This window comes from Thermobia domestica, chromosome 4 (assembly GCF_964235325.1).
Source record: "Thermobia domestica chromosome 4, izTheDome1.hap1.1, whole genome shotgun sequence".
Lineage (NCBI taxonomy): Eukaryota > Metazoa > Arthropoda > Insecta > Zygentoma > Lepismatidae > Thermobia > Thermobia domestica.
In genome coordinates, this window is record NC_137457.1 from 11,589,581 (window position 1) to 11,603,802 (window position 14,222).

The 14,222-nt window shown below is 31.4% G+C and overlaps 1 protein-coding gene across 3 annotated transcripts in view; it reads left to right on the forward strand.

The window, feature by feature from the left end:
* The window catches only part of LOC145683717 (uncharacterized), a 163,699-nt gene that overhangs the window by 57,452 nt on the left and 92,025 nt on the right, over positions 1–14,222 (forward strand). For all 3 annotated transcript variants that reach the window (XM_081755182.1, XM_081755180.1, XM_081755181.1), the window contains exons 4-7: positions 3,140–3,184; positions 7,284–7,322; positions 11,203–11,223; positions 13,686–13,700. In XM_081755182.1, the coding sequence (XP_081611308.1) occupies positions 3,140–3,184; positions 7,284–7,322; positions 11,203–11,223; positions 13,686–13,700 (120 nt within the window). The remainder of the gene's footprint in view (positions 1–3,139; positions 3,185–7,283; positions 7,323–11,202; positions 11,224–13,685; positions 13,701–14,222) is intronic.

The following is a 14,222-nucleotide window of genomic DNA, read 5'->3' on the forward strand; positions in this document are numbered from 1 at the left end:
AAAGGTCACCTTTGACCTGAATCTACCTCAAAAAATTTGACACCCTACCCCTCCCCTTGCCGAATTATTGAATACCCAAAATTGAATATTTTAAATCTTGGTGAAGGTGGTCCAAAAAAGTTTGAAAGTTCCACAGATTGTAGATATTATCTGGATGAAAACATGCAATTATTTTCAAAACTATCAATCCGTATTTACTTTATTTTTTGCGTGTCGAAAATTTCAAAAAAAAAATGTAGAAAAAATTAGGGGACACGTTCTTCATATTTTGGTTTAAATTTTGTTATACCCTTATGTACAACATATATTTCTTCGGGGCGTGAAAATGATGGGAACATTGTCAAAAAGAAATAAAACTGAAAACAAACGTGTTTTCGATCAGCTGTTCCACCACTTTAGGGCCCTCAAGGTGAGGCCCCCTTCCAACAATCCTTTGCCAAAGTTCACAATTTTCCTTTGCCTTGCGTTCCTTCCGTCTCTGTCATTTTTCGGCTGCTTCGATTGTGTCTATCTCGAACCAGAAACACCAAATACTGTATATATCTTCAACAGCGCTTCCACTTCAACCGACTCTTGCACAGCAAAGTTACACAAAGCTCTCAGTAGAGAGTACCACTATGTGCGGCCACCGAATCAAGCACTGACAGATAAGAGGAACCGACGCGAGGTAGGTGTAACTTTGCAAGAATCGGTTCAAGTCGAAACACTGTAATGGAGATATATTTGGTGATTCTATTCCGGAATGGACACAATCAAAGCAGCCAGAGGACGACACAAGAAGAAGGTACACAATAGAAAGGAAAATTGTGAACTTTGGCAAAGAATTGTCTGAAGAGGCCCTCACTCTGAGGGTCTTACAATGGTGGAAAAACTGTGCGAGAAACACGTTTGTTTTCAGTTTTATTTCTCTTTTACAATGTTGCCATCACTTTCAGGCCCCGAAAAATATTTTATGTTCCTAAGGGTATAACATATTTTTTAACCAAAAAATCAGGAACATGTCTCCCCAAATTTGTTTCTACATTTTGTTTAAATTTTCATTTTTAAATTTTGGAATTTTTGAACCAACCTACCACAATTTAAAAATATTCAAATTTGAACATGTCTCATATGATAATTCGGTAACAGAAGGGGTAAAACATTTTTCGAGGTAGTTTTCGATCAAGGGTAACCTTTTGGGTCAATAGCAACCCAATTTGGATCATGGGCAGACTTCACTATCTTACTCGGAAAGACACTTTTCGAACAACATATTTTACAGTCTCTTTCTATTATAATTTTTGTAATATGAGTTCACAAAATTGTTCTATTTTTCTATGTATTGTAAATGATAATTGTTATACAACGTTGCGTTATTTTATAAGAAATAGATATAGGAATCGTAAAATAACTTAAATTTCTTACCATTACGTAATAATTTTCTTGGGTCACTGTTTTGTGGTTCAGATGCATGTTAATAACCAATAAGAGCTAAAATAAATCTTGAGAATTACCTCTATTTCGTAATGCCTAGTGTTAAATCTTGTTTTGATATAAAAACTCATTAGTTAAGATTAAGTCCTTGTACAAGTATTAGGGTGTCTCTGGTATTCATCAGAAGCCCACAAACGTAATCCGGAAAAGTTCTTTGGAACACAGGTTTAAAGACGCTTTATTGATCTAGATGTCTTTCGAAACCAACCAGCAAACCCCTTCAAAATGAAACAAGAGTACATTTAAAAAAATCCAGAGATGACATAAGTTCTCGAAAGACGAGCACATTAATTACAAAGGCTGGAGAAATGACTGAAATACATTCCATATAGAAAAAACATATTGGGTTTCATCACACATATGTAACCAACAAATTTCGTTTCTTTATCATTAAAATGTTGTTCTGTTATTTAAATCACGGTATATGTACTTGCTTTTGGAGAAAAGATTCCTTGTTGCTAGTGTAAGTAAATAACATGATAACCATATTTATCTTCCCTTGGTATTCTATAAAATATAGTTTCTTGCAACGCACTTACAATTAAAATTTGGTGCTTCAGCGTAAAATTAATTGTTTGGGAAATACTAAACTAAGAGTAAACTAGTGCACTTTCATTTAACTTAAATAAAATGTTTTTCATTTTCGTCATTCTGAACAACGTGATAATGGTATATTATTAAAACTCTAATATTTAAGTAAAACTATTACATGTAGTGTTTACCTTATTGTTGAATATTCTTGTATATTCATTTATTAAAATCAGTTGTATCACCAGTGGATGTTCTAGATTTCCTGCAGCAGCAATACTTGAATTCGCATGTCTTTTCCTTCCATTCCAGATTGTTTCTTTACATTTTATATAACTTAAAGACATTAAAGAAAATTAAACAGTAAAGTAATACATTAAAATATTTAAGTGTTTCCAGTTTCTTTCTCTTCCTTTCGTATACACCTGAAATGTGTATAGATGTATATCTCTATAGTTTATGACATCGTGAAAGAGCCACACTTTAATTTTTGCAGTTTGTGGGAAAACATGGGAACAATAATTAGCTAATTCACAAACACGTTGAAAGTAGTATTTCCTGTTTTTGTTCTATTGCAACATCTACTTGATTGGTGGCATCCAAAAGAAATACCTTCTCGTCTAATATAGCGGAAATAAATATATTCACTAAGGTAGGAAAATATTGAGTTCTGAAGTAGAAAATGATTTGGAGAGATGTAAAAGGCAACTCAAAACCGAAAGTTAGTGTAATATTTGGTTCACCTTTAAGAATATTTGATTGAAAATATTAATAATTTCAGGACATATTCAAGTAAGTGGAATTCTGAACTGTTATAGTATTAATACTATTATAGTATTAATTAAACTGTTTCATAATTTCGAACTTAAATATACACTTTCATCAGATATATTGTGCTATACTTAGGGTGCCGTTATTGTGACGAAAATACAAAGCTTTTTGTTACTAGGAATTACACGCCATAACAATGGAACGTAAAACTAAAAAAAAAAAAAAAAAAACATTTGTTTGTAAAATATTACATGCTACTTCACCGTTCACGGATTGATTTATCCGCATATAAATTAACACGCTTAAATATAATATTAGATTACTAAAATATGACTAATGATAAAGTGCATTATTAATTTACTTACAGGCTCTCACTTGAGAACATATACGTACCCACAAAATGATGCTTTACGTAAGTACAATTAAACAAGATACATAATATTTCAAATTTTTAAAAATATGAATACATTTCACTGTTTCAAATCTAACTTGAAAGAAATAGTTTAAAATATATATTTTATTATATTACATACAGTGTATTATATTAACTAATATTATAGATTACATGCAGCATAAGCTATGTACTTTGTGACAGCAAAATATCTCCAAATGTTGTCTTCCCGTTAGCATCATGGTCTGTTCGACATATAACATTTATTGAAGGAAGTCGTAATATATGCAAAAACGGACACCATAAGAACAATCAGCTCAAAATTATCGCCCTTCCCACCTTTCATTCTTTCAAAATAATTTATTAATACGCAGGAGTTTTGGGTTTGAAAGAGAATAGTGCGTCCATACAGTTCAACTAAAGCTGTACCATTAAGAAAAGGTCCTCATGTTCAATTTAAATACGTAAAACATCAAAGTACTGTATTATCTCTCATTATAGTCTATCACCACCAAACATAACTTCAGTGACTCACGTCAATTGGTTTTGCTACTGAACATAATGAGATTTTCGTTTTCATGGTATTTCATATACTTCACAATTTAATGATGATTGACATATGTAGTAATTAAATATATAATAGGTTTTATTAGAGGAAACCTTTTTGTACATACCATAACTAGTAATTGAAAGATTTACCTACGAAACGATCAAACTAGTTTTGAAACAGTAAGAGCTTACTATCATAATCATGAGTCAAAATAGTCTGCAAGAAAAATTCAACGTAAAATTAATCATTAATCTGTAGCAGTACTAAACGTAATATTTCAAATGAATTGAAACTTGAAGAAGGTGAACAGTATATTGCCGGATGAACGGGAACTAGAACAAATATGTTGTAAGATATACGTTCTCTAGTTATAGTGAAACTCTTATGTAAAGTTTCTTTTTAAAAAGGACACTCACAGCGGAATGCAATCATCCTTACTTACCAAAGTTGTGAAAAAGAGACAGAAAGTTAGTACATTACGTTTGAGTACATGGAAAAGTTAACATACTTTTAACATTACAAGAATTATTTAAAAAATCTGGACATGGATTTTTTAAGCTCTAAAAGGCGCATCAGGTAGAGATCGTAAAGACAAAATATGTCCAAAATGTAAAAGTGTGGATTGTATTCCATTGTGCGCTTAAACCTGCAAAATATCTTTCTTGCTATTATTTCGGCTTTCTGAATCTTCATAAGTGACATGAAACAACATTAACGTATTTTACTTTTAATGCTTAATCTATGTCATAAATATGTTACAATGACAGTGATGTATGTTAAAGTGCTGTGTAAGTATAAAGAACCAAGTTATACCACAGATAAGTCAACAGAAAAAGGCAGCGTAAGATACCTTATGGTGTTATCACTTTATTCTTATAATTATAGAGCATTCCATTTCACACAAAATTTATTTTTTCATTTTTGTGAGTGTATTGGTTTTTAGGTGTATCCGTGATTGTTCTACTATGTTGTGTGTGATATTAAGGTCAAAAATTTTAGCCACCTCGTTAATAAGATATGAAGAAAATATGTACTTATCATATTAATGTGTACACCGGAAAATCCTGAAAATAGGAAAGTTTAAAGCTTAAGCAAAAACGGTTTAACTTCAAACACATAATTACTTTTCTGATTAAAGGTTTTATGAATATATTAATGAGGAACCGAACATTCTGATTTTCGTAATAAAGATAAAATTAATAACTCCTCAATATATAGATAGATAGATAGATAGATAGATAGATAGATAGATAGATAGATAGATAGATAGATAGATAGATAGATAGATAGATAGATAGATAGATAGATATAGATAGATATGTTAAATGTGCAATGAATATATTATATTGAGTATGAAACATTATGAATTTCCGGATACAGTGTACAAATGGGAGGCAGCTCTTCGGAACACCAAAAAGACTGGAAGAACTGGCCATGGTCCAATCTTCGAATCAAAAAATAGCTTCTAAATTACTGCCTAGTGATTGCTTATTAGTCCCTGATTACTGGAATAAGCTTTGGTCTAGTTGAAAAGCTAGGAGATAAAAAAAAGTCTAATAGGAATATTTGTCGTGTTAGGAGTAATAATCAGTGTCCTACTCCCAAAGTTAGTTTTAGTTTACGGGGAAGAACTTTTGGATTCAGAGAAAGTGATACATGACCTCTAGAATTTATCCCCTAAAATAGGGTGAGTATACTAATTCTAAATTAAGAAAATGAATTCATGTTGTTTCTCGTTGTTGGAAAGTAATACAGAGGGTGTTTGAAAGCAACAGCAACAACGCTTCGAGGTGATTCCTGGCACCAAGATAAGACCAAAGCGTATAAACAAACCTGGGTGCACAAATGCTTGCTTTCAAAGTTATAGGATACCGAAAGACGAAAAAGGGAACTTTAAAGGAAAATAGCTCCAAAACTATGGTACCTAGCGTAGTCCGGTTATGACTTCACTTTGCAGCTAGTATGTTACCTATCCAAATATGCATGTTTGAGAATCCTAACGTACTTCCGCAACAGTTTTTATAAAGGCAGTTGATTACTTGAAAACAACACGTCCGTAGGGAAACTACCTATTCATTCTATGCATTCAAGTTTCTGCATTGTTCTTTGCGTTCTTCGAGTTGAGCACGGTTTTTCTTTCTGCTAATGCAGCAGTGCAAATACCACTAATGAAGAGCACGTTTCTGAACTAGTGCAGTGACCTAGTGCTGACCATCATCTCAAAATTTCGAAGTAAGGTCAGCATTCATAGGACGACCGCTTGGAATGAACGCGAAATTAATTACCCATTGAAGTTCTACCAGGCACAGAGCATGACTTTACGCTTGGCCACAGTAAGTTGGCCTTTGTTCAATAACTTGTTTTTCACATTTGAAATTATAAAATATATCCATCTTTTGCTGCATGTGATAGTCTGTTTCAGGAAAGACACATCACGTAGATTTTCTTACATTTTTATGCATATATCAACTCTCGTTTGGGCCTGTCTTGGTGTCAATTGATGTGGCACAATTCAGAAGATAATGATTGTTTTCCAGAGTTCATAAAGGTAACACACTTTAATGTACTGCGACATAGGAAGATCGTTTGATAGTCATCGTGCGCTTTAGGACAGATTTTTCTCGTTACGCAACATACTACCTTAAAGTGTGTTACCTTTGTGTGTCTGAAGTTTATCTGACCTAAAGCATTGTAAAAGTGCGCAGCAAATTTCTGGATTCAGAGAGATTTTGTGCTGTGGTTCACTTTAACTTGGCTTTTTGCATGAAAAATATTTTGAGTTGTGGCCAGACGTTTTCCTAATCTAATATTCAAACAAGGCGATACACTATAATTAAGGAAATAGTGTATATATCGGAGAAAGTAATTGGGCTAACACAAATATAGTCAAGCCCATTTTTTTTGGAAAAGTTTTAAATATATATTTATCTCAACTGTTTCCTGGGAAGATAGTCTGAAATATCATCTAGTGTTAGCCAATTTAGTTTATTTACGTCCAACAAAGCTAACTTGTTGCACTTGTTTCCCTTTATTGGTCTTGTGATGTTAATTTTCTTCAAAAAACTAAAGGATCGCTTAGTTTTCACTGTTTCTAGCAATTATATATATATATATATATATATATATATATATATATATATATATATATATATATATATATATATATATCTTGGTAGAATTGTTAATGATTGACACACCAATGAATGTAGAATCATAATAATGTATAAACAGAATCATCATCTTGTTCTTAAGATTAGGCTTTGGGATTATAACTTTATTTATGTTAGTGAAAAGAACCTGATCATATGCACAATACTAATGAGGTAAAGGTATGGGAATAATTTTATTTCAAAAATGAATTAAATGACAAAATACTTCTGAGCATTTCCTGAACAGTGAATGTTACCTGATGATTTTGTAATTAAGTTCTTACATTTTGTACACCCTTAATGTAATATAATTTGTTTTAATATCTCATATGTATTAACTCATATATTTATTAGTTATTCAAGACGTGGTATGAGTAAAATGTTAAGCACCCTGTATACGATTTATGATATATATTTACAGCTTTGTTTACGAGAGGTTTGCGGCGGTTTCAAAATCAAGGTGAGTAAATATTTAGAATAATAAAGTTCGTTAAAGTTAGTCAAAGAAAATCAGGCATATAAAATCTTATAACGAAATCGTTTTTCCTCATATAATTCTCTAACAAAAAATATTATATTTGTTACTCTTTACAAATTTATAATTGTATACCAATTAGAAATCACTTGCCATTATGACAGCTCAGATGTATTTCCCTTTGATGTTTTAAAGCGCATTAACAATGATCAATGATTGAAGAAGGATAATTCATATTCAAGAAATGATCTCCGTCATAAGCTTTCAGTTATTAGATATATTCTTACCGACATAAGTTTAATACAATATTAAAATTTATCTTGAATAAGTAAAGGACTTACTAGCTAGTAACCATAGTAGGTTATGCTATGAATTCATATAGTTATAGTTGGGATGTTTAAATAGATACACTAGTATACTAGTATATGTGAATTTACAGCCTTACACATTCATCAAACAATTAAAATGACATTACCATATCGAGCTTTAAATTAGCAAACCACTACAATCAGTTCCATTTTACTAACATCACAGGCGAAATAAACATAAATATTATTGTTTGGGTAGAATACAATCTGGATAACATTGTTCCTTGAACAAACGAAACACTATTTAATTTACTATGTTGGTTAATTTAATATTGTGTGCACTAACATAAAATTGTGGGAAATACCACCACTAAGCACATCTTGCTTCCTGAACGAATGTATCTTTTCAGTGTTTCAGGTCTTTCATAACATTTGGAACTTTATTTCTCTTTCAAATTGTTTCACCACCGGTAATCAAATTGATTAAGATCATTACTGCATTAAGATCAACCGCCACTGGGGATGAAGATAAACACATCGCACACAAGCAAACATAGGATTGTTTTCGCTCTACCTGCAGCTGCGGAATCCATTTATCATATCAACTGATTCCCAGCAAATAGTGTACAGTTTAACGGTTTTACAGCAGTATTCAGTACATCTCGCTAATAATTGACAACATGACTTGCCTCGCAGAAATGTAATTATGTTGTTACGGTTTGATTTTTCCCAACTTCTATCATTACGAAATATGTCTATAGAGCACGTATATTAATATTCACTTTCCCTCGCTCTTCTAGCACTATGCGTAACCTTTACCTGCTAAGGTGCATAATGGCACTGGTGGCCTCATTTTTGTTTTGCGGAAGAAAAATTGTTAAATTCAATGTTTTCTTTTTAAACTTACTTGAATAATTTGTTCACGTTACGTAATAGTATACTTGAATTACAAATAACATATTTTTCTTTACTACTGCCGAATATCAGAATGCCGATACCGAATATCAGAATGTAAAAAGTGTTAGTGCTGGAGATACTATGGAGAAAGGGGATTGCTTACAATACAAAGTAGATAAGTTGAAGCAATCGTTAAAAATTGGCAACTGAAGGAACCAAATAGATAAAGTCCGTCGACATTTTATGAAATTGTCACATGGTTTGGAGATCTCACAAGGTTAAGTGACTGTTATCGGAAAATAAAGTGAATGTACTATACAATTATTTCATACAAATGTTGAAATAGAAATTATAATTTTATTCGTGTCGAAATGAATTCCGCAAAAACGAATCTCAGTTAACCACCCTCATATTCTCGCATAACAAGTTAAAAAGGAAAATTATTCCTAAAGCCTTTAATAAAGATATTGTATCACTGGACAATAAATTTTAACTTTTTAACGTTTTGGACATGAAAAGTACATTTTCTTACGTAAATGAGGATGCTGCATATAAAAATGATAATAAAGATGCTAAATTGGTTCGAGTTTAAGTGTAATCGAGAGAAATATGTGTTATGTAGTGTTGACACTTTTAGATTCTTGAATTTTCTATTTAGGATTTCACTTAAGTAGCTACTGCTTCAGTATTGTTCATCCGAGTATCGTGGTTCATGTGCCATTCGCTTTACAATAAACCAAGCTTGCAAATGTTACTATGCGCATGTGGACATGATGTGCAAATGTTTGGTAAAATTGGAAATTTTCCGCTCAAAATCTCTCTTTTTCAACTGGAGCGCACCCTGATGCGAGCACGACAACAGGTATGTTCTATATGTGATGCGTGTGCTATGTTTCATTGTAATATCTACAATAGTTATTTGAGAAAAATATTTCTTAGTCCTCATAATTTCATATAGGTAAAAGTGAGACATGACATACAAAAAGTCCAAATAGTACTATTCATCTCAATATTATGATTTATACTTCACTCTCTTCAGAATAGAACAGGTTTTTAATTGGTACTATAATAATGTGTATGTGTGTGTGTGATGTAAGGAAATAGGGAAATTTGGGGTAAAATTAGGAATTTTCCGTCCCAATACTCGCTTTATCAATTGTAGCATCCCCTGGCGTGGACTCGGCCACAGTTATCTAAATATAATACACCTATATAATGTACCTTAGAAACTTTTTTTCTTATATGCAATGCGTATGCCAAGCTTCATTGTAATATCTACAATAGTGTGCCTACTCATTTGGCGTGGGACACCCGGGTTCGATTCCCGGCGGGAGCTCATGTGATTCGGATTCTACATTAACCAGTGCATCCCGTCTCATATGGCCTCGCTGCTGAAAGGGACGTTAAAGAGCTCAATCAACTTAATCTACAATAGTTATGAGGAGAAAGTATTTCTCAGTCCTACTTGAAAACACCAAATTTCATATAGAGGGAAGGGAGATACAAAAGAAAAGTAAAATGATGTTTGTATATAAAGTGCGGAAAATGCATTTTGATATAACATTAGACCCTCTAGACATGAGACAAAAATAACTTGAAGCAAGTATATAGGTTCCAGGGTGTAACGATTATATGTGTGTGCGGTAAAACCGGTTCCAAAGCAACCGAAACCGGCACTGCACCTCCTGTGTGTTTGGTGGACTGCTTGCTACTTTGTGCATCGGGAACTGCTACCAGCTGGTCAGAGCATAAACGCAGCTACGTAATGTGAGCACATGAGCCGTGTTCAAGAAAAAAACTAAAAAACTCTGGAACTAGGACATCTGAGTCGCAAAAATGTCATTCTGTTACAAAACCACGCTAAGCCACACGTGGCTGAGATGATCCGGGACAGCATTCTACGCCTTGAGGGGTAACACTATTGTATCCATCATACTCTCCGAACATTGCACTTTTCGATTATCTCCTGTTTCATTCTTCGAACAATCACCTTAGAGGATGCCAGTTCAAATCCCTAGTAGATGTGTAAAATTCACTTGATACCTTCTTCGCTTCACGCCCCATAAAGTTCTACCGGGATGAAATCCAGTTTCTTCCAGAACTTTGGCAGAAGATCGTGGATGCTGATGGGGACCATTTGTAATATTCCAGGTGCGTCTTATGTCACATATCGATGTTAGAAAGTGAAGTGTGAAAAAGCGGCATAGCGTTCTTGTTTAGATTCATAAAATTGTATCGACATCTTCTGTCTAAATAAAATTATAAACTTAGTTTATACTTAGTTTTAGATATTCAAATGTGAAAATAAATACATCTAGTAAAACAATTGGTTTTAAGCCCAACGAAGAATGCTTCGTTCAATTATTTTTCTTTTAAAATCTTTCACATTGATTTTTGGAATTTCCGCAGTTTTCAAATAAGTTAAGGATATGTTCTTTAAAAAGTAAGGACATATTTAATGAGAACAACAGCGTTTTTAAAAATTTAGCTGAATTAGTTTATTACATTTTTATAGTAATACCCATAAGTCTAGTTTTTCTATTCCTATCAGTTGGTGTTGTAACCGTATATAATTTGAATTCGTGATAGTATATTTAAATTTTGAACCTTACGTTAATCTTTAAAGACAAAATTAATACGTAACATTCTTTTTGTGTCAGATAATTCAAAGGATACTTTTGGTAAGTGTTGAAGAAACATTTTATTCTTTCATAACATTATTATTATCAGCTACCGTATTTAGCATTGTACTTTTAATTAAATGTGAACTGTACTATTATAATTTACGATATAAATGTTTCTAAAAGTTCAATTTACACCTGTTTCTGGATTAAAACAGTTCGGATTTCAGTTAGTATAAAAGTCGCAATCTAATGTGTTATATAGTTATTTTGCTCCAACCCTATGCATAAACTGAAAACTGATCACTTCGTAAATAATAGTAATAATAGTTTTATTTATGACAGTATGGTAACAGATTATATAAATAACCAAATTCTGAACAGGTTTGCCTAGAATGCATCTTATTGTCTTGCAATTTTTGACAACAAATAGTTTTAAATACTGAATTCATTGAAGGAAGTTACACGGACGTATAAAACATTACTATCAAGAACAACAAGCTACCCGACGTAATGAAAAAGAAGTTTATATCTGTAACAGGATACTAAAGTCATGGGTTCTTTATAATAGCATGAATACAGATATGCTATTCATTTTTGACGCTGTACAGATTTCAAGTAAAATTTCATTTTCGATGTGTCTGTTGTAATTAAATATTTTAGTTATTATAAATGTAAGAGCTTAATTCATATAATGCTACCAAAAGGATGGGACCTGATTTTTCACTTGTCGTACCATATGTTTAGCAAAGATAACTAATCATACAAGAAATAGACAGATACGAAAGTAGACTATTTTTTGAAATATTTCATTTCTTTTTTAAAATTTATGGATGAATAGTTATATATTTGGTTTTAATTGAAAAATTTGTTAAGATTTTTATAAGCATTATGATGTTTATTGTCTACTCTATTTTATTATTTTATGTCCTTTACTTATTTGCTGCTCCGATTATTGTGATATGATTACTGCTTCAGTACTCAAATAACTTACTTTTCAGGCAGTAAATCGGAGTAATAAATCATTTGGGTCAGAAACTTTAATTATTGCAAGTATAGAACAATTGATTTCAATTGCTTCAGGAGATCTATAATATTAAGTAAATGAACATATTTCTTTATTTATTTATTGAAACAGAACACAATAGGTATTATACCCAATTACAGTGCTCATCTACCATGCAATAAGATATTTACAATTTCCCTTTTAAACCTTGTGAGGCAATCAGCATAAATATTTATATTATGTCATTTTTAAAAGTGTGTTGTAGGTTGCAATAATCCTCCATGTTGGCGACTTATTTAGGATATTCGTTCTTGCTTTTGCACAATATAAGACGTTATAGTTTTCTGGATGTGTATTTCTACCTGGAACGTTTATTTAAAAGTTCGAAATGTATTCGTTGCTGTCTAGTTTATTATTAAGTACCTTGTATAAAAATATCATGTCGCATAACGTTCTTCTTTGCTTGAATGTTAGAAATTCAAAATTCCTATTTAATGAATTAGAGTTTTCAGTTCTTGGGAAAATGTTTGTTTCCTTATATACAAGATAACTAAGAAATTTGGACTGGATTTTTTCTATTTTTAGTGAGTTAATTTTTGTATTTGGGTTCCATACAAGCGTCACGTATTAAAAAATCAATACGTAAAAGAAACGGATCATCAAGAACATCCCATGATTAGAGTGGATAAAAGGGGAAAGAAGAAAGAATGGGAATGAAAAAGTTTCAAGAAAACCCACACAGATGGTGCTTTCCAACCAGAATTCTAGCTTCAAACGTAATCAAAGGTCCAACAAGATACCTCACACATAAAAAAATATCTTAAACAAAATGCATTGTGATTTTCATTAAGATTGTCAAAATTTAACATTATTATGATACTTAAGTTGATAATAATAAAATAAAATATAGTTTGTGTGTAAATTGTCTTCTAATACTTTGTTGATTTAATGCTAAAAAGTTTTACTGAAAGAGTATGACTTCGACTCTTAATTACTTTAAAGTGAGCCCAATCATTACTTGTGACTGAGTATATTAAAGTGTTGCATAATTGCATTAATTAAAGAAATTATGTTATAACTAATTCATCTACAGTGTTCATCCTCACAGTAGTCGTTGTCTCTGGAACAAATTAAGTACAATCGCTCTAACATGTACTACGCCGATATCATGGAAAATCAGTATAAACATATACAATTTTAAATTACTTATAAAGTTTTCTGTTGAATTCTATTAAGTGTTAATGAATAAATTTGATTGTTTCAATGTACTAATTTCGTAAAATTAAGAATTTAATTTTCTATGTAAAGTTAGCTTCTACGCTTCACATAATATTTACAAATAAAATTTCTCTTTTATCAATTTAAAATGATGAAATATTGGAATGAAAATATAGCCTCTAAAGATCACATTTCATAATGGTAAACAGAACTGTCAATTCAATTAGTATCTGAATACATTATTTAAAGTTGTTTCTTATTTGTGTAGCCATGTAATTTTGTTTATTTACCATTACAGATGATGCTGCAGCAGGTAAACATATTCATTAATTCTCATTTCTAAAAGCCTTAATTGTAGTGATGTATATAATTTCTTACTTCGATATTTAAACTGAGTTAAAAAATGTTGACTAAAATATGTTATAATTTGACTCGAATTACAATGTTGTTATAAAAAGATTTCCAGTGTTTGAAACGTTAAACATGAGTGTATTTCACTTACATCATTAAGTTATTAAGTGTTACATTAAATTTAAAAAAAATCAAGAAATGTCTGTAAAATGATAATTATCTAAGGGTAAAGATTCAGGGTAAGTAATTGCCATCATATCTTTTGATAAGTTATAGAAGCTATTTATAAGTATTCAGCTTAATATCAGCTTAAAAGTAAAGTATCTAAAAATATAAAGCTTTATTAATTTTTCTTTCTTGAAAATGTATACATATTTGTAAACTTTAGTAAAATACTGCTTTACTAAATTCTAAACATTTGTGTGAATATTTAAATTGTTTCAAATTGCATTAATAATGTGTTCACTATCATATATATTCTAAA